Raw genomic sequence first — 25980 nt, 5'->3', positions numbered from 1 at the left:
CCAGTCTATTTGCGTGAGTCTCGGCACGGCTGTGTGCGCGTCGCCCCTGGACAGCCAGGTGGCTTTGCCCAGGCACCTGGGTGGGAATGAGGTGACAGTTGGGCCGGGACGCGTGCTCCTGGAGACCTGGGGGCATCTGGGACGAGATGAGCTGGCAGATGCCAGGAGCTTGGGTGGACTGGAGGCTTTGCCACCTGACAGTGGGTGGGGACACTTGTCAAAGGCTCTTTTTTGCAGTGAACAGTTGGAGTCTGTCCCGCCCCCTGGCTGGCGGAGCTGCACGCCGAGGGGGGGGGGGATGGGTGGGGTAGATGGGGGGGTGGGGACCGCCCCTGCCAACTGCAGTTAACAAGTGGCAGCTCGCAGACCCGGCAGGGCAGGCTGCGGTGACCCGGGCGGGACAGCCAATGAGCTCCCCGGCTGCGGTGGCACCACCGGCCGCCGGCCTGCCTTTGGCTGCAGCAGCAGCGGGAGGGGCCTCAGGCCGCCAGTCAGGGCTGCGGGGCCCTGTCTCTGGGAGGCCCGGGCAGATCTGCCCTTCGGTTCCCTCCACGGGAAGCCCCGCTGGAGCTGCCTCATTTTTAACTTTTCCAACCTTCTGGGGGAGGGGGCAGGCGGAGGGGGTGGTGCGGGAAGGATGGCCGGGAGGGCTGTGGCCAGAGGTGGAGACTGGGAGAGCTGTTCCCTGGCCCTGCACGGGGCAGCCTGAGCTGGGGCTGCCGAGAAGGGAGATTTGCTCACAGCTGGGTTCGAGGGGAGGGAGGAAGCAAGAACTGGGAGAAGCAGAGGTTGTGATCATGTCCCAGTTGCCCGCCCAGGGGCGTGGGAGACCCCAGGGTCCTGGCTTGAGTCCCTGACCCTTTGCCTGGATGGAGTCAGCCCTGGCACACTGGTGACCCGAGTGGCTGTCAGCTGGGGCAAGGGGTGAGGGGGACATTCAGGCCCGTCACCAAGACCTCCTTGTGGGATGTCAGTAGCAACAGGTGCTCGTGGAACACCCCCCCCCCCCAACATTAGCCCCCTTGCTCAATGAAGACCCACCACAGCCAACCACATAATAAACATATTTATAGATGTACAATTTCAGAATTCTAATTCCAGAAGTACAGCTTCTCGGGGGATCCTTTAGGATCTGTTCTTATTGCACATGGCTCAGCCCCATCTAGGGACAGCTACCAAGACCAGCCGTCGGGCGGTGGGGCAGAGCACCAGGGCTGCGTGACGGGCACTCTTGCCCTCGTCCTGCTCTCAACGTCTCTCCGGGCCGGTGGCCGTGCCATCACAGGGCAGGATCTTGTTCAGAAACCGGACCTGGCGTTCCTTTACCAAGCGTCCTTTCCCAGAAAGAACCCTGTCTGGTGGGGGCTTTAAAAAAAGAGCCAGGGGGACTCCGGGAGGGGTGAGGCCTCCTCGCTGGCCGCTGGGGGAGTAAGGCTTTGGAAGGTGGCAGGCTCGATGGAGGGTACACCCAGCGCCAGAGGACCATTCGGGAGGACGATGGCAAGTCCAAAAGACCCAGTCGACACCGCGGGAATAAATAAAACCTCCCTCCCCCTCCCTGGCAGCAACTGCTGTTTGGAGAGAAAAAAAAAAATCCTCATTTGAAGGTGAGGATGAGGAAACCCTTCTGTTCGGATGCATCCTTTGTCCCAAGTGCAGGAGAAGGCTGGGTGGCTTCATGTCCACGGAGGCAGAGACAGAGGGGCCACAGGCGCTGGCTTTCAGGAGTCAGCTGCTGCCTGGGGGGCCTGGACCAGCTGGCTGGCTCTTGGAGGAAGAGCCTTCAGGGGTCCTTGGTGCGCGACTCAGGAAAAACCAGTGGCAACACGGAGCTGTGCCCTGTGGCACCTATAAGGCAAGACTCGCTCAGGGACGGGGTGGGGGTGCTAGGCAGAACCTGGTCCCTCTTCCCGCCTTGCTCTTCTGGGTGGCAGGGGGTCAGGGGGCGCCTGGGCACCAGGACAGAGCCCATCGAGCTGGCCAGAGCTTGAGGTGGGTGGTCTCACCCCAGAGGACCATCTGGGGCCTCTCCCGGACCAGCACTGGCCTGGCACCTGGCCCTAAGGGCACTTTCTCCCCTCCAGCTGAACCGTAAACCTGGCAATCTTCAACAGTGTCCTAAGATTCACACGACCATGATTGCTGCTGCCATCAAAGCCAGGCTGGGGTTGAGGGGAATGTCAGAAGCTCTGACCGACTTTCCTTCCGCCGTCAGCTACGGCTAACGTCTAGCCTGTGAAGGACCAGGCTGCCTCCCCCAAACAGTCCGTTTTCTAAATCAGGGAAGAAATCAGCTAAATAATTCACCAAATCCCTGCAGTTTAAAAAGTAGACTATATATCTATATATATCTTTATATGTGCTATTTACATATAAATAGATATATATACATATACGCGCATCTATAAATTACATTTCTGGAAAGTTCTCTTTCCTCCTCCTCCTCTCTATCCTTGCCTACGCCTCTGACTGGATTCCACTGAGGTGACTGGTGGTGGCTCCTGGGAGGGGGAGAGAGGCAGTGGGGCCCCCTCCCCCAGCCCTTCCCAGAGACATTTGCTAAGTTTTACATTCTGCTTCTGTTGCCATGGTTTCCGTATCCTAGGAGAGCGATGTGGAGCCTCCTCGGCGGCCTGGAGGGAGGGAAGCAGCCCGTGCGGTCTCCTGGCTCTCCTGAGCTTTCTGCAGTGACTGGGTGAGAGAGGACAGTTTGTGGCGTTCGGCCTCCAATCCATTTTAATGTTTTTTTTTCCTTTTTTATGTCTTTCCTTAAATATACAGTTCATCACCTTGGCTCAGTGCATGTCACCAAAAATTCTCCAGGGATTTCATGGTCTGGGGAGGAGAGCGGGACAGTTAGCTCGCAGTCACGCGTCCGGGGTCTCTAGCTTCGCCCACACGAACAGGCAGCCCTCCTTGCCTCTGTCTTTCCCACCTGAGCTGCACCCGCCTGCCCTCCTGCCGTCTGTTCCACTCTCTTGGAGGCACAAGCAAACAGCCTCAAAGCAGAGAGTCTGTACCTGGATCTCTGCTGAGGGCACACAGGCAAAGGGATGGACAAGGCACCAACACGGAAAGGAACTTTCCCGGCCCCGCCCACACTCCAAGTTGTCCCCTCTGGCAATGCCGGAAGCAGAGCCCGCTACCCACACACAGGGGCACAGGAGGCAGGTGGTCTGATACCAGCACCTCTCATCCCCCCACCCCTGTGCTGAGGGCTCTGCATTCGACCCTGAACTCATGGCCTCCTGTTCCCTTTTTCAGGCCACAGGTGAGAAGCCTGGGCGGCCGGATCCCTGTGGCTTCCAGGCAGCAGGCGCAGGAGCATGAGAGACAGTGACAGACAGACAGACAAGAGAAAGACAGTGAGAGACTGACAGACGAGAGCGACACAGACAGAGAGCCAGCCTCTGCTCCTGCCCCAGCCTGATGGCTCCTGCCCTTTGTTGGGCTCCCATCTTGTTCCATGTCCCACTGCCGGGAGAGCAGAGGCAGAGGCAGGGCTCCTGGCCCGCCCATTCCCACCAGGCTCTCCCTGTGGGGGCTCCCGGGGGCCCAGGGGTATTTGGTGGCTTAAACACCAGGGTGCAGACAATAGTCTGCTGCACTGGGGGAAGGGCCGTGGTGACCAGATGGCTGGAGCAGACCAAGGAGGCACAAGTGGCTCTCAGCGGCAGCCTCGGGCTCCCCTTCTGCTTGGGGACCCCACAGCTCCAGCCCCAGAGCCAGGGAGGAGGGGGACGGGGTGAAGAGTACAGGCCGGAAGCAGACCTCAGTCTCCGAGCACACCCCCGAGATGCCCCAACTCTGCAGCTGGAGGTCAGGCTGGGGACAAGGCGTCTGTGCCATCACAGAGGCTCTCCCCCTCTCCCGCCCACCCTCCTCGGCCTCATGACCAGGGCCAGAGCTGCTGGAAGTTGCAGGGCAGAGGCGGCCCTGGCTCATACTTGGACCTCGGTCGTGTGGCTGGCCCAGGACTATCCATGCAGGGAGGCCTGCACCTCTGACAGTCGGTTACAGCTTGGGGTGCTCATCCTCTGTGCTTTGTGGTACATATCGGTGTCGCCGAAGTAGCGGGCCCGGTACAACAAGCCTTCCTCTGCAAAGCAATGGGGCAGGGTTAGGGCACACCCAGTACCTCCTGCAGCCGCCAGGGCCCCTGTCTGGTCTGGGACAGAGGACCTTTAGGGAGGACCCTGAAGGCGCAAAGACTGGTCCCAACTTGGGGCAGGGACAGCGGCCCCTTTCTAGAGAGTGGGGGTGAGGCCGGCCAAGGTCAGAGCCCGTCCCCCTGGTCCGGCCTCCCCAAGGTCCACAGATAGAGCCGATGTCCAATCAGTGGGTGCCCCAAGCTCTGTCGACACGGTGCCTCTGGCAGCCGAACGACAGGCGGACTGCAGCGCCTTGCAGGACCGGGAGGGAGTCTCCAGGGGAACCGGGTGGAGCCTGGCTTTGGGCTGGGAGGCGGCTGGCACAGGGCAGTGCCAGGTGCGGGGCCCACAAATCACCGGACGAGTCGGGCTCTCTCCTCTGTTCGCGAGCCCCCTGTCCCCGCACGCGCACTCACTTTGCTGCTTCTCCTTCCAGCAGTTGTTTCGGAGGTTGGCGATGTAATCGTCCTCCACGTTCCGCTCCACCGTCTTCAGGCTGGAGCCTGTGTACTCCTCGGAGAAGGTGTCCGCCACGTAGTAGACGACGTTCAGGTGGTCAGTGACGCGCCTGTGAACGTGGCCCACCGACCTGCCAGGAGTAACCGGGCACGGAGTGGGCACGGGCCCCAGGCCCAGGGCAGCTCTGGGGATGGCGAGGCCCCTGATGGGGGCACCCAGGCCACAGGAGTAGTTACCTCCCTCCCACACTAGCGCAGGAACTTCACACACTCCAAGTGGGGTGTCCCTCCTGCACGAATGGCCCAGCCCACGGCCAGCCCTCCCCAGGCTCCCTGTTTACCCCCCGTGGACTTGGGGACACTGGGGAGAAGCCCCTTTCTGGGAGGCCCCAGTCAGGGAAGCAGGAACCTGGAGTGAGTCTGGGCTCCCTCTCTGATGAGCTGTGTGACTTGAGCAACCTGTGCCTCCAATCCCTGCTGAGGGCCTGCCTGCCTAGCCAGGAGCTCCCAGTCTGGAGGCTTAGAACAAAATGACAGGAAGGATTCAAAGAGCTGTATCTTTCCAGCTCCAACTGCAGGCTCACAGGCTGTGGGAAGAGCCTCAGTACAGACAGAAGTCGGTGCTCCGGGAGGACGCCCCTGCCTGCCCACTGCGCCTGTCAGCGCTCCGGCTGCAGAGGAAAGCCTGCCATCGGCCACAGGACAGTGCAGGCTGGTGTGGACCCAGTGGCCCGACTCTGCCCCCTGCTGGCCGAGAGGATGCTGCCAGGTTCCCAGCCAGGGCCACGCCGCTAGGTGGGAGCAGAGGGCTTCCACCAACAGAAGCGAAGTACTCGCTCTGCATCAGACACTGTCAGGTGCTAGAAATAAGCGAGGGGTGCTGACACCTTAAATGGTCAAATAAGTCGCCCAAGTTCACTACTGGCAGTTGGGACCATAAGTTTATTCAACAAATACTGCTGAGCATGTCCAACGAGCCCGGCATTTTCTGTGTATTACTCATTTTATTTTCACAAGCAGGCAGACGTTCCCATTTTACAGATAGGGAAACCGAGGCTGAAAGAAGTTACTTAACTTGTCCAGGGTCACACAACTGCTTAGTAGAGGAGCTGGAATTCAAAGCCACCCTTGCTCTGTCTGACTCTACAGCCCCCACCCTGAACCTCAGAGCAGAGATTCTGATCTCAAGGCCAGCAGATAAGATGAGGGGGGGGGGGAGTGGGGAGTCATGAAGCCTGTGGAATGATATGCAAAACTGTGTAGGTACAAGGTTCTAGGGCAGTGGTTCTCAACCTTCCCAGTGCCATGACCCTTTAATACAGTTCCTCATGTTGTGGGGACCCCCAATTTCATTGTTACAAATTGAACATAATTAAAGCATAGTGATTAATCACAAAAACAATACGTAATTATATATGTGTTTTCCGATGGTCTTAGGTGGCCCCAAAGGGATTGCGACCCACAGGTTGAGAACCGCTGTTCTAGGGTAAGATCTGCAGTTTCCCTGCATTTTCTTAGGGGACCCTGATCCTAAAAAGATCAAGAACTTCTGCTCAACAGGGAAAATGTATTTTCCTGAGCTAAGCTGCTTTCTGCTTTATGACCAAGAGCCTGCAGGAGGGGAAGGAAGGCCCAATGGTGGCTGAAACTCCACCAAGTCCCCATCTGCCCCCCCCCCCCCCCCCCCCGCAGCCACAGGTACTCACGGCCTTGGGCTCAGACTGTAGGGTGGACTGGAGACCATGAGCTGGCTGAGAGCCGACACGAGGATGAGGATGAGGATGGGCATCAGCTGGACAAATACCCCCAGTCCGCCCTGGAGGGAAGAGCCAATGGTCACCCAAGCCAGCCCTGGTGGGTGTCCGGCATCCGCCACAACCACCACCAGCTCCCCCAGCTCAGTGGAGCCCAGGTGGCGGGAGGCAGTTACTACCAAACAGGCCATGACACCACTCTCTCCCTTCCCCCCCATAACCCCCCCAATGCAGAGGCCCCTCCACCTGCCACCTTCCCCAGATAAAAACAAAACAGCCACTGGTGTTAAAGACACTGGGGAAAGAACGCCAAAAAAATGAGCAAAGTGGTGCCTCCAGCAATGGGGGGCAGAGCTGGAGGGAGGCTTTCACGACACAGACCTTTTCGAATGTTAAACCATACGGGTCTTTTACCAATTTACAAACTGCCAGTTAAAAAACCATAAAGAAAAGTAAAGTTCACTGTGTGACAATTTGTAATTTAAAAACTCTTCTGTATGTTAAATATACACAAAATTAACGTTTAAAGATAAACAAACAAAAACATAAGGCCACACTATGGTAATCTTAACTGCTCCGCAGCTGTGCACAGCTTTCATTTCAGTTGGCTAGCTGTTCTGTGGCATTCAAAGTGTGCTGGAAGCACTGTCTTGCTATAGCTTTTACATACATTTTTTTTCAGGGCTGAAAAGACAAGAGTCAGCACCAGTATTGTTATCCTTGACAATTCTTCCATGAAGCTTAATTTTCCATTGCTTGGAAAATGTTGGCCTTATGAACAAATGAACGGCACAAAGGCTGCTCACACCGAACTGCCTGTAGGTGGAAAACGCCCTGCACTACATTCTCCAAATGAGGCCATCGAAGGCCCTCTCCTCTGGGCAGCGTGGAGTGTGGCTCCCTCTGGTGTCGCTCGGCGGAATGGCAAGGGAGGCCCAAGATGGCTCCTCCGCCGAGGCTGTGGGTCCGCTGCCATCCAGAATAGATGGCTGAGCCTGTCTCTGCCCCTCCAGGCACCCCGCCCCTCCGCTCCCAGCCCCTTCCTCACTCACGTCACCCTGGTTCTCCCTGCGGTCCTGCCTCTGCTGGTAGTTATAGCGCATCCGGCCGTTGCTGTAGACGTGGACGTTACCTGCGGTCAGAGGGGCTGAGTCAGGAGGGGGCTGCCGGGAAGGGCAGAGGCTGGCGTCCGGTCTCCCACCACCACCTGGTGAGGCCGGGCTGTGGGGAGGGGGGTGGGGGACTTACTGGATGGGAAGCCACCGCCAAAGAACATGTTGAAGAGGTCTTCCGGGGAGATGTCAGCCTCGAAGCCACGGTGGAAGTCCCCGTGCCCGTGGCCGTGGCGGGCCGCCTGGCTCTTGTCATCACCAAACTGGTCATACTGCTTCCTTTTCTCTGGGTTGCTAAGGACTGCATATGCTGTGCCAATGGCTGGAAAGGAGGCAGAGGGTCAGGCCTGGGGTGCTGGGGGTGTGGGTGACACGCAGCCTACAGCTCACTTCCCGCAGGCCTTCGAGGCTGCTGAGGCAGGTGTCCTTGGGCCAGCGTGGGGGTGGCGGGCAGCGTGGGGGTGGCTGGCGGGCAACATGGGGGGTGGCGGGCAGCGTGGGGGGGGTGGCGGGCAGCGTGGGGGTGGCTGGCGGGCAGCGTGGGGGTGGCTGGCGGGCAGCGTGGGGGGTGGCGGGCAGCGTGGGGGTGGCTGGCGGGCAGCGTGGGGGTGGCTGGCGGGCAACGTGGGGGTGGCGGGCAGGAACACCTCGCAGTGGATCTGGCAGCCTGGGGGCTCACACTCAGGCTCCGCGCTCTCCACCGCATGATGAGAGTCCAACCTTTTCTACACACCAGGCCCTTTGCGGGCATTATCCCAGCTACCCCTAACAGCAGCCCATCTCCATTTTTCCAGCCGGAAAGCAGGCCAGAAAGGCCGAGCGTCTGCCACCGACGCCGATGTCGCAGAGCGGGAAGCAAGCCCGGGGTCTCGCTTCCAGTCCGCTCTCTGCTTTTATGAAAACCACCCCCTCTGTCCCCCTCCCCCATTCCTCTCCTGAGGTGCCCGTGGATGGGTGGGGCCTTTCTTTGTGGAGGTCACAGTGCGACCTCAGGGCCAAGCAGATACATGACGCCCACTTGCAAACAGGAAGACAGGGGGACGGACGGCGGGGAAAGGCTCCAGGCGAGGAGCTCTCTCTTCCCTGGGGTCCAGGGCCCAGCCGCCGTTCCTCTGCCTGGCACTGGGGCCTCCAGCAGAGCTCCCCAGGTGGGGAGCCGGGGCTCCAGAGAACCCCAGCTCGGGCCTCCTGAGTCTCTTGCTCCCTCTCTCTCAGGAGTTGGTCAGAGCTGCACCTGCTTCAGAAGCTGGACCCCTGGGAACAAGGAGAACGCCGGCCTCCTCCCAAGGCCGGGTGGGGTGGGCCGCAGGCAGAGGTCAGGCTGCAGACACACGAACCACAGCCGCCTTGCTTCCCTTCTCCCATCCGCCTTCCTCCTCTGGGCTGACAGGCAGCGGGGTGACGCCTGCAGACCGTTCCATGCAGGACGGGCCCCAAGGAGCCACTGGGCCTCTTTCACCTCCGCCCCCTCCTCTAGCCCCAGGGAATGAGCAGGCATGGAGGCAGGAGGGTGCGATCGGATTGGAGCTCCGACAGGCCCTGTGGCTGGAGGTGGCTAGAGGACCTTCTCCCAGGAGGCAGCCCCTGAGCCGCAGGACTTGGGCCCAAGGCTGCCTCCTGGGAGAGTCCCTTCTCTCTTCCAAGGACGAGACACAAACGCCGAAGGGCCAGGAGCCAGGGCTGGCTTACCTTTGAAAGCTTCGGTGGCGCCAGGCGCGTGGTTCTTGTCTGGGTGGAACCTGAGGGCCAGTTTGCGGTAGGCCTTCTTCAGGTCCTCCTCCGAGGCCCCCCTGCTCACGCCCAGGATCTCATAGTAGTCTTTGCACTGCTTGACCCTGGGGGAGGGACACGGGTGGGTGGGGGATCCCCACGGGCCTGGGGCCATGAGGGGAGGTGGGCGCAGAGCAGCAGCCCAGCACACAGCTCTGGGCACACCCTATCAGGCTGTGGGGTTAGGGAGCCCCAGGAAGCTCCGACTGGGATGGGGGTCTGGGCGGGGCCCAGAGAAACACCAAGGATACATTTAGGGCTTCAGAGGGGCCGCTGCTGTGTCTGCCAGACCAGGAACCACTTCCCTTTGCTAACAGCACCCCCCTGCAGGGGACCTCATAAGGACTGCCAATACCGGCCTCCGCCCCAGGGCAAGTGTGCCCCAGGCCTGGCCAGCTACCTCCTCTTCTCGCAATCTGAGTCTTGAATGGGCAACATAAAGGTCATGGCAGCCCTAGCTGGTTTGGCTCAGTGGATAGAGCTTCAGCCTGGGGACTGAAGGGTCCCTGGTTCGATTCCAGTCAAGGGCATGTACCTTGGTTGCAGGCTCATCCCCAGTAAGGGGTGTGCAGGAGGCAGCTGATCGATGCTTCTCTCTCATTGACGTTTCTAACTCTCTATCCCTCTCCTTTCCTCTCTGTAAAAAATCAATAAATATACTAAAAAAAAAATAAAAATAAAAATAAAGGCCAGGGCAGGTCTGCTCACCCCATCTCAGGGCCCTGAAGAGACCCTGATTCTTGAACTTTTCCAGGCACTCCTAACTCCCCACAGTCAGTTTCTATTGCTACAACCGATAGGCTTGTCCGGTCAAAACCCTATTTGGTCAGAATAATGTAAATTTGGTGTGTTTTTACGACAAACTACAATCATGCTACAGCACCGCAGGCTGAACCCAGCGCTGAAGCTTGCTGGTGTCTTCGCTAGCAGCCAGGACCGTGGGGACGGCCTCGGAGGTCCCAAGGCCAGCGAGAGGGGAGGCCGGGGGAGAAGAGAGCTTGGCTGGGCCGCTCGGCCTGGACGTGAGCTGCCCCGAGGGCCTGCCCCAGCCTTGGAGGATCACTGTCTCCTGTCTCCAGTCACCCCACACAGGCTCTGGTCTGAAAGGGTCTTTGTTGGGGGTGGGCTGTGGGCTGGGGGAGAATCTTGGGGGGAGACCATGCCCCATCTCTGTCTGACAAACAGAGCTGTGTGAGAAGGCCAGGCCCGCCTGGCCAGCAGCAGAGGAGCCCGCGGTGTCAGCATTTCAGCCGCTGCTGGGGGCCGCCTGGGGGGAGGGGACAGTGGAGCTCGGATGCCCACACTGTACCCCAGGGCCTTGTGGGAATAAGGAGTGGGCCCGGTGAGCCTGGCCACTTGGACCCGCTCACCTTCAAGCCCGTCCCAGGGCCCCCCCAGGCCACAGGCAGAGGTGGAGGACGCGCAGGGCGCGAGGCCTGCTCTAGACCTGAAACTTCCCACCCCCTCCAGCCCGCCCTGCCCGCCCTGCCCGCCAGGCCAGCCTTCTACCTCTTCACAGCTGCCACCTGGTCCGCAGTGTAGCCCTTGGTGGGCTCGCCTCCTCCTCCAGCTTCCCCGTTGGCCGAGGGGGCGTCGGACCCACTCGCTTTCCTGTGGGTCGCGTGGGTCGTGTCTGTGGGTTGGGGCTGGTCACCGGCAGACTGTGGTTTCTGGTTGAGGGACTCGATCAGGGCTGTGCAAGGCAAGGCCACCAATCAGGGCTCCTGCTCCGGCAAGGCCACATGTCACGGCTGCGGGGCCACCTGGCCCCGGGGGAGGCCCGGGCCCCACACACCCGCCTGCGTATTCTCCCAGCGGAGCCACTGGCTTCTTGCCTGGCTTCACCCTGTGGGGGCCACTGCTCTCTTAGGATCCAGTCCTCAGGAGCCAGCAGGGTATATATAGGTCACTTTAAACTCAGCATAAAAACAAACTATTTTTTTCTTTTTTACTGTTCCCAAAAATAAACTATTAATACTTCAGATTTTTTAAATCCCAAAGTAGTGTGTTCAACAGCCATCTTCTGTTAAGAGCTGAGATGGCGAAGTGCTTTGCAATGGGGACCCCCCTGGAGGCCTGCGCTTAGCCCTGAGCAGGAGTGGGGGCACCGAGCGTGCCCTGGGGGCCAGGATAAACATCTACTGTTTTTACATTTTCAAACGGCTGGCCATGTCAGAGCCTCTAGAGGGCAGAGCTGTCTCCCTCAGACAGGGTCAAGGTTATTCACACTCAAGTCGCAAGTCCCCTGCGCCCATTTATTTCAGGCACAAAGCCAGTTCTGAACCCCATCAGGCCCGGGTACAGTGTCCTGGGAAACCAGGCATCGACCACCGCAGGGAGCCAGGGCACCTCTGTGCTGAGGAGGGACAGACCTTGCTGGGCTCAGGGCACTGTGCTATCAGCACCTGGGTCTCACCCAGGGGCCTGAGCAGGACACCAGGACTCAAGTGAACAGTGTGCCCTGAGCCACCGCTGTCTTAGTTGCAGCAAATTCAGGATCTCACTGAGTCAGCAGCTGTGAAATCCATACACAGGAGCTGACAACCGGACTAGCCCACAGGAGGGAGGTGCAGGGGCTCCCGTAGCAAACCCTGGGCGCGCACTCTGAGAGGAGCAATGGTGATGAGTGCTCACGATGTCAGGCAGGACCGGACACAGCGCTCTGCATGTTTAGCTCCTTTAGTCTTCACAACGGCCTCAAAGGGAGGTCTTATCACCACCGCCGCCGCCATTGTAAGGAGGGGCTGTATCTGATCAGCTCGCCCCTGGCTGCACAAGCTGGCAGGCAGCACTTGAACCCCAGGTGTCCAGCTCATGGGACCTTGCTCTTCACCATGCTGCTAGCCCAGACCACCAATCTGGCAGGGAGCCCCTTCCAGAAGAGGAGCGAAATCCAGGTTCTGCCCTGGCTGGTAGCTCAGCTGGTTAGAGCATCGTCCCCATATGCCAACATTGTGGGTTCAATCCCCAGTCAGGGCACATACAAGAATCAACCAATGAATGCAAATAAGTGGAATAACAAATCACTCTCTCTCAAGTCAATTTAAAAAAAAAGAAAGAAAGAAAGAAAGAAAGAAAGACAGAAAGACAGACCCAGGTTTCAAACCTCAGCTCAGCTAAATCCTGTTGTGTGACCCTGGTCCACCTGCGGACCTTTCTGACTCTGTGTCCTCACAGTGGGGTACGGGATGAAATGAGATCACGTGTGCAAGCGCGCAGCAGGGAGACCGATGGAGTAAAGTTCAGAATGAGTAGCTGCTAATATTATGGCCTGGGCTGATGAGCGAGCTGGCCAGGAAGATGAGGGGGCCCGCGGTGGTGGGGACTGGGGGTCCCAAGGCGTAGGAAGGCAGCCTCAGCACTCAGCAGGCTTTGGACCAGACGTGACCATGACGTTTCAGGTTGTCCCAGATGCCAGGTCCACGCCAGGCACCGGGGGATGGCAGCGCAGAGAACCGACAGATGAAGAGATGCTGATTAAGACGGACGGAACCCTGACCGGTTTGGCTCAGTGGTTGGAGCATCGGCCTGCGGACTGAAGGGTCCCAGGTTCGATTCCGGTCAAGGGCATGTACCTTGGTTGTGGGCACATCCCCAGTGGGAGGTGTGCAGGAGGCAGCTGGTCGATGTTTCTCTCTCTGAGATGTTTCTAACTCTCTATCCCTCTCCCGTCCTCTCTGTAAAAAATCAATAAAATATATTAAAAAAAAAAAAAAAAGATGGACGTAGGGAGGGAGCTTGGTTTGCTAGGGATATTTTTTTATGGCTTTTAAAGAAGTTGCTTATTTCAATTTCTCTGGAAGCCCCCGTGGTCCAGGCTCATCAGCTAGGACCGTGGTCGGCAAACGGTGGCTCGTGAGCCACATGCGGCTCTTTGGCCCCTTGAGTGTGGCCCTTCCACCAAATACCACAAAATACCACGTGTGGGCGTGCACGTACAGTGCGATTGAAACTTCGTGGCCCATGCGCAGAAGTCGGTATTTTGTGGAAGAGCCACACTCAAGGGGCCAAAGAGCCGCATGTGGCTCGCGAGCCGCAGTTTGCCGACCAGTGAGCTAGGAGATGGGACTCTCTCTAGTGCTTCGCAGGGAAGATTCTGGAAGCTTTTCGGGGCAGTTACATGGAGTCAGCCACTCTATTCTCTATGCTGCAGAAAGAGAGCCCAAAGGGAAGCAGATGTGCTCTGGGTCAGACAGAAGGTTCCTGCTTGAGTTGGGAATGGAGGATTCCTGGTGGCTGACAAGCAGGCCTCTCTGGTGCCCGGACACCCCCTCTCAGGCCCGTGGGGGTGACTGGCTCCTCCTGACTCACCGCTACACCCCTCACTGGCACAGTGCTGACAGGAGAGGGTCACAGGAGAGTACAGCTGGAACAGCTGGATGTGAATCTGGAGTTAGACAGACATGGCTGCGTTCAAATCCCGACTCTGCCCCTTCCCAGTGAAGCAAGCAGACACTTAAAAAGAGGGGAGTTGGGAGAAGAAACAAAGCTGGGGGGGGGGGGGCAGCTGAGGTAGAGCTGGAAGCATTTCTACAGCCAAAGCCACCAGCGGCGGCCCCACCTCACCCCCAGGCTGGAGAGTCAGGCTGCCGGGTTCACACCCGGCTCTGCCACTTGCTAGCAAGGTCATCTTGGACACGTTAACTTAGCTGCACCTCCCTCGAGAGTTAATAGAGTAAATGAGTAAATGCATTTAGAGAACTTCACCCAATTTCCAGCAAAAAGTGTTACCTGTTACCTTTCTTCCCAGGCTCTATGGACCTGTAGTGTTCAAAGTGCGCTGGGAAAGGGAGGCCAGAGTAGGGAGAGCCTGGGAGTGGAGCTAGGCAGGCAGGGTCTTTTGCTAATTACCATGTAGCCTGGTCAGGTTATCTAATTCCTCGGGGAAGGTAGGATCTCCACCTTCACAGGGCTGCTCCGAGGGGTAAAAAGACTCAGTGAAATCAGGTGAGTGGAAGCGTTGAGCACACAGTGAGGCTCAGGATGGCTGACCGACTTGAATGGCCAGCCCCACCCTAGACCTCACCAGTATCAGAACATCCCTGTCCTAGACCCTGAGTGCCAGTACCTCTCGACAACAAGTCCTCCCCTGTCCCTGTGCGGCCTTCCCACCTCGGCCCTCCTGACTTAGCCTGGACCCAGAGCCAGCCATCTCATACGAGTTCAGGCAGCCTGAGCTGCAAGATCATTCAGGCCAACCCTTCCTTTGTACGCTGGGGAAAGAGAGGCCTACAGATGTTCTCATCAGCGCCCTGGTGCCTCCTACCATGATTCCTAAGCCTCAGGGAAAGCCAGCGTCTACGAGGGTGCCAGGCACCGAACAGAGTCCCAGAAAGGGACTGATGAGCTCCACTCGCCCCGCCCGGTGGCATCCCAGCTTAGGGCCTGGCTACTCTCCTCAGGACGCGTCCAGCCCTTGGTGCCTCACCATCCCTTCCTGCAGCACGGGCTCCAAGTCCCCTCCTATCTTTTCTTTTTTTCTTCTAAATCATTTCCTGAGGATATGTTTTTACTGATTTTAGAGAGAAAGGGAGAGGGAGAGAGAGAAACATCAATGGGTTGCGTTCTGCATATGCCCCAACTGAGAATCAAACCTACAACCTGGGTCCATGCCCTGACCGGGAATCAAACCCGAGACCCTTTGATGCATAGGGCGATGCTCCAACTAACTGAGCCACACCAGCCAGGGCCCTCATGTCTTTTCATGTGAGGTTCTTTGACCCTTCAAGGTTGCTCTGAGCCTCCTCACCCTAACCCTCCCTCTTTCTGTCCTTCCACTTCCCTTCCATGCTCTTGATCCTTCCCTTTCATTCCTCAACTTGTCCTTTTCCCATGTGGCCTCTGCAGCAACTGACAGGGCTGCTCGCCACCTCCTCGGCACACTGCTCCATGGCTACCTGGCAGCTGCTCTCTCCTGGGACCGCCTCTTCCTGTGGTTGCTCCATCTCACTCTATGGCTACGGGTGTGCCAGCAGCAACCTCCTCTACATGTTCCACACTTTCCCACAGTGACTTCAGCCAGCAAAACTCCCATACGCTCGGTCACACTGAGACCAGACTTTCAGCTAGAACCTCAAGCTCTCTCTCCTGAGCTCCAAGCTATAAGCTCCTTTGAACAGCCCACCAGCAACAATCCACCGGCACCTCAGACTCGGCCCGTCTCTTCCCACCGTGTTCCTTGGCCGTGCCGTCTGTCCAGGCACACAGGCTTGGATTCTGAGCGCCCGTTTCTCCTTAGCATCCCTTTCTCACACCAGGCTTGGTGGCTCCACCCAGGGACCTCCTCCTCCTCCAGACGGCATTTATCTCAGCCCTCAGAGCTCCTCACCTACTCAGTGCAACTCTCTGCCAACCAGTTTCTGCCTGGAGTCTCTCCTTCCTCTTACTGACACTTCACCCTGGTCTCTCTTAAGAAAAATACCTTTATCGTCTTCCTGCCATCTAAGCGTCAATGGTTTTTTCACTAACTACAGAGTGAATATCCCAGGCAGCGCAGGACAGGATCTACACAATCTGGCCCCATTCTATGTTCCAAACTTAATTCTCTCTACAATCAAATTACTACCCCCACAGCCTCCAAATCTTGCTACACTCAATCTCTCCCTCCAACCCTTACAACTTCCAGCCCCATGTCTCCCAGCATGCCCTTCTCCAAGTCTCCTCCCCTCCTCCAAAGTACAGTTCAAACACAGAAGCCCTCAGCATCTGACACTGCTTAATTTTTGTTTAGTCACAGTTATTGTTTTATGGCTCACCATATTATCTTTTCTGTAATCTGTCTCCCTCACTAGATCGTAAGCTCCTTGAGGCAAAGGATCATTTCTGACCAACCCTGCTAAACCACTTAGTACCAAGCAGAGGACTTTGCAAACAAAACAAAAATGTCAGCTGCACTGAATGAGCATCTGGAATAAGTTCAAACCTCACATAGCGAGTATGGACAATACTACCTATTGTATTTTTCTAGCCAAGCTTTCCCCATCCCAGGCCAAAATTAACCGCAGGTTCTTGTCAGCTCAGTGTGCAGGGCCAGAGAGGGCACAAGGTGATGTTTACAGAGAAGCACGAGGCACACACTCTTTCCGGAATGTCAGAAATATTACAAATATGCAGCTGGTGACTCTTCTGCCTGAGCAAATTCCAGGGCCAGAGCCCCAGGAAGGACAGCCATCAAAGCCCCGAACTAGCCCAGGAGGCCTGCCGGCAGGAAGCTCTCCACAAGCTGTGTCACCCTCCACTCTTGGCTGCCTGCTCCTGAGCCCCCAGAGGCACCCGAGTCAGACAGAGTTCTGAGAGCTGGGGGGCCCTACCCCACCCTGCTCTCCTCTCAGGCAGTGTGATTTACTTCCTGGGGCTCCTCCAGCGGGCAATCTCAGGAGTCCTGGCAAACGGGGCAAAAGATCAACGTGCAGAGTCGGGAGGCAGGAAAATGCAGGCATCCCAGGCCGCCTCTCTGCTAGTGCTCCCTTCTCAATTTCATGAGGTGGGCAAGACGATCAGGAGGCTGGGTGCTGCTCGCCAGGTTCATTTTATTTCTTCAGCAAATATTTATAGGGTCCCAGAACTCCCCAATTCCTAGCTGTGTGATACCGGAGAAGCCCCTTACTTCTGAGATATGCCTTCCTCTATAGGACAGAGATCATCTTTGCTCTGCCTCCCCATAGGTCAAGCTCAAGTGCGAAAATGCATTCCAAAAGAGCTTTCTCAACGGAAAAGCTCCATGGGTATTACTGTTATTCTTATTATCTGTGCCAACCCTTTATTTTTCAAGGTTAAGTCAACCCAAGCTCGGAAAAATCACATGGTCGCAGTCAGGATGAGACCGCGCACCTGTTACATGCCAGACGGTTGACTAAGTGGTAGCTGCAGGCGCTGATCTCTAACAGACTACCTTTCTCCCTTCCACCCTGCATTAGGAGAAACTGCTTAGAAGACGTAGGTCAGAGAAAACAGAGGGTTCCCGGGTACCGCGACATGCTGAGAAGTTGAGACAATTCCCGCCCCCCTGGTTTGGAAGGCGTCATTCAGTCCGGGCTCTACGGCAGGACAGCCTGGTGCCGCCCGGCCGCCCATGCGGCAGCCACTGATGGACTCTTGGAGGCGAGGGTGCGAGGGTGCGAGGGTGGGGGTGGCAGGGGCCGGCGTCTGCGACGAGACAGTCCGCCCGGGATGTCACCAGCGAGCGAAGAGGCTCCCGGAGAGAGTGAGAAGCCGGTCTCGGGGCAGACCGTCCAGGAGCCCGGGGTGGGCGGAGGGGTAGGGGCAGAGAAGGAGGCTCTTAGTTCTGGGAAGGTGTCCCCGGCATCCCACCGGAAACGTGCGAGAGAGCGAGGATATGAAGACGCCTTCGCGGGCACACGAAGGTCGGAAGTCCTCTTTCCCTCTCTAGAACCCAGTCTCTCTGTCGGAGTAGTTATGTTTATTAAACTATAATGTTTCCCAGGCCGGCACCTGGCCCTGGGCCACCGAATGGCCCCTTGGGAAAAGTAGTTCCATTTCGACCTCAGGCAAGTCCCCTTCGCCCCGTCTGCCAGCGACTCTCATTCTTGGGAACTCTGCATTTCAGAGGGTGCAGCGAGCACCCGGAAAGCTCAGGTGGCCGGTCGCCCCCGTCAGCAGGTGTGCAGCATCCCGGAGAGGCGTGGGGTCGAAAGACTACACCTCCCAGCAGCCACCGCGCGCCCCAGTGCGCAGGCGTAGCCGCGCCTCGCCACCCCTCCCCCTCCTCCAACTGCTCCCGTCGGTCCGTTCCCGTATTCCCCCCATTAGTCCTAATGTCCCCTCCGTCTCGCCGGCACCACACTCACCGCGAACGCGCGGCGTCGGGTACAGCCGCTGTGCCTTCTCCAGGAAGCGGAGCGCCCGGTCGGGCTGGTTGCTCTGGATGGCCTTGAGGGCGATGCTAATACAGCGCTCGGCTTCATCCTTGTTGGATTCCATGGCGGAACCAGAGCGCGGAACCGGGGAGGGGGAGGCCGGGCGAGCGAAGGGCTGCGCCAGCCGCCGGCGCGTCGCTGGGCAGGCGGGCGCAGGGTGATGACATAGGCCCGCCGCCCCTCCTTTTCCGAGAGGCGAGCGAGGGCGGAAGCGCGGCGGTGCGCGCTCGGAGAGGGCGGCCTGGAGGGGCGGGTTCCGGGTGCACGCCCGCGTTTCCGGGGCCGGAGGGTCAGAGTCAGGGTCTCACTGTTGAGTGTGCCGGTGCGTGCTCGGTAGTAGCTGTGCGTTTGAGACGAAGCTAATTTAGTTACTCATTCGGCAGGTGTTCATTGAGAACCCACTGCTGATGGCGGGCGTGCCGTGGTGGACAAAACCAAGCCCCTGCCCTCGTGGAGCTTACGTTCCAGTGTGTGTAGGGGGCGGGGAGCCGTCCCGTAAATACAGACTTTCAGGTAGAGACGAACGCTGTGAAGGAAAAGAAAGGGATAGAGAGTATAAGGTGCTGTTTTAAATGGCCTGATAAGAGACATTGTTTCTCCCAGAAGCTTTGATTTATTTATTTATTATTTACTAGGGGCCTGGTGCACGAAATTCGTGCACTGGGTATGTGGGGCAGGGAGTGTCCCTCAGCCCAGCCTGCCCCCTCTCACATACTGGGAGCCCTCAGGCGTTGACCCCCATCACCTTCCAATCGCAGGATCAGCCCCTTGCCCAGCCTGACGCCTGGGCCAGAGGCGTCAGGCCTGGGCAGGGGACCCTCATTTCCCCCCATCACTGGTTCTGCCCCCAGCCCAGGCCTGATGCCTCTGGCCCAGGTGTCAGGCCTGGGCAGGGTACCCCCAGACCCCTCCGATTGCTGGCTCTGCCCCTTGCCCAGGCCTGACGCCTCCGCCAGAGGCGTAGACCCCCATCACCCTCCGATCGCCTGATCGGCCCCTTGCCCAGGCCTGACGCCTCCGCCAGAGGTGTCAGGCTTGGACAGGGGACCCCCATCTCCGCCCGATCACTGGCTCTGGCCCCCGCCCAGGCCTGATGCCTCGGCCAGAGGAGTTGACCCTCATCACCCTCCGATCACCAATCACCGTATCGGCCCCTTGACCAGGCCTGAGGCCTCCGGCAGAGGTGTCAGGCCTGGGCAGGGGACCCCAGCTCCCCACGGTTGCTGGCTTCACCCCTGCCCAGGCCTAACGCCTCTGGCCTAGGCATCCGGCCCGGGCAGCGGGGACCCGCAGCTGCAGCAGCCCCGAGATCGCGGGCTCTGCTTTAGGCCCAGGCAAGGGACCCCTAGCTCCTGGGACTGCCAGCTTCGACCGTGCCCAGCTCCCATCGTTGGCTCTATCCCTACTTCCTGCTATCACTGGCCAGGGCGGAAAAGGCACCTGATTCTCCGATCATGGCTGGGGGGCAGGGCAAAGGCAGCCCCAGGGCCGCCTTTGCCCTGCCCCCCAGCTCTTAGCTCCCCCCTGGGTTTCCGATCACTGTCAGTGGCAGGGGGTTCTTCCTGCTTTCCCTTTTGCCTCCCTGCATTGTGCCTACATATGCAAATTAACCGCCATCTTGTTGGCAGTTAACTGCCAATCTTAGTTGGCAGTTAATTTGCATTTAGCCCTGATTAGCCAATGAAAAGGGTATCGCCGTACGCCAATTACCATTTCTCTCTTTTATTAGTGTAGATTTATCTATTTGGTGGCAGCTTACACTTCCTGGTGGCATAACGTTATCTCTGGGGGTACCACTCACATCACCTTGAGGCCAATGGCTGCCCGGGGGCGGAGAGGATGGCGGAGCGATGGAAGTACATTGGGATGGTCAGAGGTCCTACAGAAAAGCTGAGGACGCTTTTGGAGGAGTTGAGACTTAGCCAGGTACAGCAATGACTCACATTCACAAAGTCAAGCTGAAGCCTCCATTTGCTGGGCCACCAAGGCAAGATGGGTGTCAAGAGATTGCCACCACGCCAACTTGTCACCAGCCTTAGAGATGTTAGAACTAAAATGAAAATAAATAAACAAATAAAATGCAATCAGTGGTCACATGGAAGAAATAATGTGTGAAGTTAGTCACTGACAGCTATTGATTATGTGGCAGAATATTGGAAACAGATCAGCAGGAGGCAGGGTCACATTATAGTACCCATTTATGGAGTACCGTGCTTTATAGAGATGGATGAAGAACTTCCTCCATGCACTGTAAGGAAAACATCTCCAAGTGACATTCAATTTAAAAAAAAATAAAAGCAAGCTGCAATAGTACACCTTCAATGTAACTAGGGAGGAGAATAGTATTCATATTCATATGCTGGAAGCCGGTCCACCCTTGCTGCTTGACGCAGTCGCTGCAGGGAAGAAACATCTGCACAGCTTATCTTTCAAGGGACCTGGCGTATATGACATATGTTTGCTCCCCCTTTTAGCGCTATGTGTTTTAACCAGGACCACCTCTCCGAGAAAGGTTGTTTCCCCAGGTTAGGGGTTAACAGGACTAAGGAAGAGAATAAATCAGTAAATCCCCCTAGTGTTACAGAAATACCAGGTACTACTTATGAAGAACTTGGACTAAGACTGTTGGCAATAAATTTGGGACTTGTTGGGCCCACATCCCCAGGGGTCTGCCCACCAGGGAAAGCACCAAAGCCTATACCCCTGGAGACCCACGGACACAGGGCAGTCCCAGGGAAGGCAAGCAGCGAGGCTGGGAGGACATAACCTTTACTGGGTAAGATAATCTCCTTCAGTCACTTCCTTGTAGCTTATCAGTAGAGCAGTGACCTTGGAATAGCCCTTGTAATGGAACACAGAGATTAACCTAGACAAGATTAAAACCAACAGAACTAGATAGAGACAGGATTTTTGGCTAAGGTCTGATAAGAAACAAGGAATTGTAGAATGTGACCCAAAACATACCATGATGTAATTATAGAGGCATGCTTATGGGATCAAATAGTATAAATATAGATGTAATAGGACAATAAAAAAGAGAACCCAACCATGATGATCACCTGAACGTAGCCTCTGTCCACACCTTTGGGAACCCCTGGACCTGCTGGGGTTGGACCCCAACATTCATAGTTTATAAAAAACAACTCTGGAAGAATACACAAGAAACTAAAAATAGTGGTTAGCTGGTAAGGATAGGTAAGGAATCAGGTGGAAAGAATAAGGAGTAGGCTTTTTTTCTGTAAACATGTTGATGTTACTCTGATTTTATTTCAACAATATTACTTATTTGGGGTAGGCAGAAGGCTCCCTAAAGATGTCCATATCCTAAACCTTGGATCATGTGACTGTGCTGTATTATATAATAAAGGGAAATCTGTAGATATCATTAAAGTCACAGACTTTAAAAATGAAGGGAGCCCTGGCCAGTTTGGCTAAGTGGATAGAGCATTGTCCTTGGCCCACCGACTGAAGGGTCACCGTTTTTTGTTGTAGTTTGTTTTTTAAAATCAGACGCTTTGTTTTAAGTGGAAAGTTGAATTCTGGAGAGAAAGTAGGTATTCCAGATGTGACTACCTGGAGGAAGGGTGGTCCAGGCAAAAGGAAGCGCAAATGCAAAGGCTCTGAATCAGGAACTTGACTTGGTAGTTATAGGACCAACAAGGAGGATGCCCTATGGGGGGCGTGCTGGATTTCACTCTAGAGTGGAATTCAGGTCTGTCAGGCTTTCATGCCTCCCATTCCAGTGAAAGCAGTTACCAATGACCCACATTGCCAAATCCATTGCTCGTTTCTCAGTCCTTATATTGTTTGGCCTCTCAAGCAGGATTTGGTAAGAGGCACTAGAGGTGAGAGTTAGGGGGCTACTCCTATAATTAATCTAGGTGAAAATTAATGGTAACTTGGGCAGAGCAATGGCGGAGGTGGTGAGAAGTCAAATTATGGATATATTTTGTAGACACAAAATGGTTTTGCTGATGGATTGGAGGTGGGATATGAGGGAAAGAAAGGAGTCAGGATGATTCCAAGATTTTTAGCCTGAATACGTGGAAGAACAGAGTTTCCATTTACCAAAGCGGAGGGAAGACTGAGTGAGAGCAGCACCCTCGTAGGGAGACTATTACATGTCTGGTTTAGTTTGTGGTGTCTTTTAGAATCAAGTGAAGATATAGAGTTGCCCATAGGGGAGAAGGTGGGCTGGAAATATAATTTTGGGAATTATCAGTGTATATAAAATGGTATTTAAAGCGATGGGACTAAATGCACCAAGGAAGCGAGTGTAGGTAGAGAGGAGTAGAAGTCTGGTTACTGAATCCTGCCACACCCACTGTTTAGGGGTCTAGAAGAAGAGAATCCAGGAAAGGAGAATGAAGAAGCAGCTCTGACAGCTAAGAAAATTAGTTATTTCAGAAGCTAAGTGAAACAAATGTTTCCAGAGGGAGGGAGGGTGTGGAAGTTTTGCAAACCATACAGAGAGGCCAAGCAATATGAGGGCTCAGAACTGACCAATGGATTTGACAGTGTGGAGGTCAGTGCAGCTGTTGTGCTTTCACATCTTTGTCTTTCTCTCTCTCTGTCTCTCCCTCTCCCTTCCTCTCTAAAAATCAGTAAACAATCTCCCTAGCTGGTATGGCTCGGTTGGGTGTCATCCCGTGCACTCCAAGGTTGCTGGTTCAATCCCCGGTGGGGGCATGTGGGAGACAGCCAATCACTGTCTTGCTCTCATATCATTGTTTCTCCCTCTCTCTTCCTCTCTCTCTAAAGATCAATAAAAACTTTAAAAAAGACACCTATTAAAAAAACCTTGTGGGAATGGATTCAAGAGAGTGAGGGAGAAATGGCTTGGTAGTGGAGAGGAATGTGGGCAAGTTTTGTTTTCTTTTTTTTAAAGTGAGAGATAGTACTGTGTGATAGGACTTATTTGAGTGGGAAAGGAATTTTGGTAATGCAGCCAAGAAAGGAGACGATTACAGGAGTAGACAGAAGAGGTGGGATCCAGGGCACAAGTGAGGGGTTGATCTTAGATAGCTTCATAAACAACTCAATGATTTTTCAGGAGGGAAGAGTATGTGGCTAGGTACGTGCAGGCCAGCTGGTAAGTTTGGAAGTGGGAACATGATGAAATTCTTTTCAGGTAACTTTTATTTTCTCAGTGTAATAAGAAGCAAGGCCATGGCCTCCTTGGCTATACATGCTATTCCTTGGAAATTTCTTTACCTCCAGCCTTCCTTTCTATTCCCTGCCCAATGCAAACTCATGACTCCACGCTGGCCCAATACAGTGTCCTGGTGGTGAAGACATCTGCCCCTCATTACCAGGAGAGCCTTACACTTAGAGAAAGTTAAACTCTTCAAAAATTGATAGGTCCTCAATGAATAAACACTGGGATTCATTTCAGAGAGCCTCTCTGAAGTTTGTTGACTTAGGATTGCAACGTTCATTTTTCTCTTTCCTGCTATTGATGTAAGAAATGTCCAAAACTGTAGAGGATTTTTAAAAAAATATTATTTTAATTGATTTTAGAGAGAAAGGGAGAGATAGAAACATCAATGATGAGAGAGAATCATTGATCAGTTGCCTCCTGTACGCCCCCTACTGGGGATCCAGCCTGCAACCAGGGCATGTGCCCTTGACCAGAATCAAACCCAGGACCTTTCAGTCCCCAGGCGGACACTCTGTCCACTGAGCTAAACCTGCTAGGGCGGTAGAGGGTTTTTATAAGAGGTTATTTGAGCCAAACTGGTAACATTGCCAGGAGGCAAGATCTCAAATGCTCTGGAGAATGATAGCTTTGCAGTTTCTTTTATGCATTTGAAATTAAGGAGAGAACATAAGGAAGATTATATGATGGTGGGAGAAAGCAACAGGAATTGGATTACAGGATAGTTAAGATTTGTGCTCTCTTGAGGGTGATTAACTTTCTAGAGGTCTGAAAAAGGCAATTTATTTTTATTTTAGAGAGGGAACGAGGGAGAAAGAGAGAAACGTCAATGGCTGCTGAAAAAGAGGTATTTTATTTCTTTTTATTTAATATACTAGAGGCCCGGTGCACGAAATTCGTGCACGGTTAGGGTTCCTAGGCCTGGCCAGTGATCAGGGCTGATTGGGGCCTTCCGGCTGCTGTCCTGGGCCTGCCTTCATTCTGTGCCACCCCCTGGTGGTCAGCGCACGTCATAGCAAGTGGTCAAACTCCCGGTTGGCCGAACTCTCCAGGGGACAATTTGCATATTAGCCTTTTATTATATAGGATATTTATTGATTTCAGAGAGGAAGAAAGAGGGAGAGAGAGATAGAAACATCAATAATGAGAGAGCATCATTGATCGGCTGCCTCCTACACACCCCACACTGGGGATCGAGCCCACAACCCGGGCATGTGCCGTGACCAGGAATCAAACCATGACCTCCTGGTTCCCAGGCCAATGCTCAACCACTGAGCCACGCCAGCTGGGCAAAAAGAGGTATTTTAAAAGTGTGTAAACCTAGGTGCACAAAACAATGGACAGGGCTTTCTTACAGCAAATAGAATCTTTTATTATGGAAGTTTGAGGCCTGAGGTGTGACTACCCGTCATGACCTGCTTAGTTAGGAATTTATGATCAGACCCTCTGAGAGGTTCTTCAGGTAGACTTATTGCAGGGACCCCTTTTTGTCCACCCAGCTACGTATCATGAGTTCGCCGCCTCCATTTTCTGACGATTCTGAGGCCCCTCTTCCCTGGCTGACGACAGGTACTTGACTTTGTGAAGAAGGCACTCATTAAAGGAGGCCTGGAATTCCGTTGTGTTAAGGAATTGGACTGCGATTGCCCAGCTGCTGGCTGGAGAGCCCTCCTTTTTTCCCCCTCAGTGCAAGTAAATAACAAAATCTGAATTAAATCTCGAATCTGGAGTGAGTCACTTGACTTGGTTGGTAGGGTCTGGAGCACCAGGATCTGTAGAGGTGGGATGAGTGTGTGTGTGTGTGTGTGTGTGTGTGTGTGTGTGTGTGTGTGTGGTAGGACCTCTTTATGCCTGTTTTTCCCTTCCATCCCCTCTGCTGCTAAGCGGGGTCTCTGAACTATTTCCATTCAGAAAGGCTTTGTTGTTTCAGAAGGGATTAGAAAGCTGGTCTGACTAACCTCAATTTATAACTCACTACAATTTTTTTTTATCCTCATGTAAGGTTTATTGATTTTAGAGAGAGAAGGGGGAGAGAAAAAAGAGAGAGAGACACAGACAGACAAGACATCCCATACACGCCCTGACCTAACCAGGCATCGAAACCACAACCTAGGTATGTGCCCTGGCCAGAATAAAATCCACAACCTTTTGGTGTACTGGACGACACTCCAACCAACTGAGCCACCTGGCCAGGCGAGATGTCATGATTTTAACCTAAGGAAAAACTTGGAAACTTCTAATTTGACTCGCTGGAGTCATGGTATCTGTGGGAGGATGAGGCTCAAAAAGAGACAAAATCCTTAATTGCCCCCACAGGTACCCAGGAGAGGTCCCTGGGAAAATGAATCTTCAAATGAAACAGCATCTCCTCATTTGCTCCTAGAGCTGCAGCCACTCTTGTATTAGGTGACCACTAGCCTCCGGTTTCTCTCTTCTGGAGACACTGAGAATTCACAGTCTGACCTCGACATGCTTTAATCTGCTATAGTGCCTTCCCCGTCTCTACTGAGACATTTCACCCATCCCCCGTCTGTCTGCCAGCCCTCCTTACTTATCTTTCCCGTCTGTCCAAGTCTAACTTGTTCTTCAGGGCTCAGCTTGAACTCTTACCTTCCCTGTGATGAGGTAGAATCTATCCAATAGTCTGTCCTGAAAGCCAGGCCCTGTGCAGAGCTTTAGGGATTCAGAGATGCACCACCAA

At 55.0% G+C, this 25980-nt stretch overlaps 1 protein-coding gene across 3 annotated transcripts; it reads right to left on the bottom strand.

Moving 5' to 3' along the window:
* Positions 1-1051: 1051 nt before the first annotated feature.
* On the bottom strand, positions 1052-18302 carry DNAJB12 (DnaJ heat shock protein family (Hsp40) member B12). 3 transcript variants are annotated; one of them, XM_059662427.1, is made up of 9 exons: positions 18053-18302; positions 10755-10938; positions 9165-9310; positions 7612-7797; positions 7416-7495; positions 6316-6425; positions 4568-4740; positions 4002-4099; positions 1052-2835 (listed from the first exon to the last, which is right to left on the bottom strand). In XM_059662427.1, the coding sequence occupies exons 1-9, from the start codon at positions 18183-18185 to the stop codon at positions 2806-2808; spliced, it is 1140 nt and encodes a 379-aa protein (XP_059518410.1). In that variant the 5' UTR covers positions 18186-18302; the 3' UTR covers positions 1052-2805. The 3 variants fall into 3 exon arrangements, with proteins under 3 accessions (XP_059518410.1, XP_059518411.1, XP_059518409.1); XM_059662428.1 differs by having other exon boundaries at positions 3948-4099; positions 18053-18299; XM_059662426.1 differs by having other exon boundaries at positions 3954-4099; positions 18053-18289.
* Positions 18303-25980: the final 7678 nt, after the last annotated feature.

Source organism: Myotis daubentonii, chromosome 13 (assembly GCF_963259705.1).
Source record: "Myotis daubentonii chromosome 13, mMyoDau2.1, whole genome shotgun sequence".
In the NCBI taxonomy this organism is placed as follows: Eukaryota; Metazoa; Chordata; class Mammalia; order Chiroptera; family Vespertilionidae; genus Myotis; species Myotis daubentonii.
Note: the sequence above shows the minus strand (reverse complement) of the source record. Positions and strands in the feature narration are given on the sequence as shown.

Coding starts and splice junctions, on each gene's coding strand:
- DNAJB12 (XM_059662427.1), bottom strand. CDS start 18,185: ATGGAATCCAACAAGGATGAAGCCGAGCGCTGTATTAGCATCGCCCTC. Junction 4,100..4,567: donor CTGGAAGGAGAAGCAGCAAA/GTGAGTGCGCGT, acceptor ATTGCTTTGCAG/AGGAAGGCTTGTTGTACCGG. Junction 2,836..4,001: donor GCTGTAACCGACTGTCAGAG/GTGCAGGCCTCC, acceptor TCTCCTCCCCAG/ACCATGAAATCCCTGGAGAA.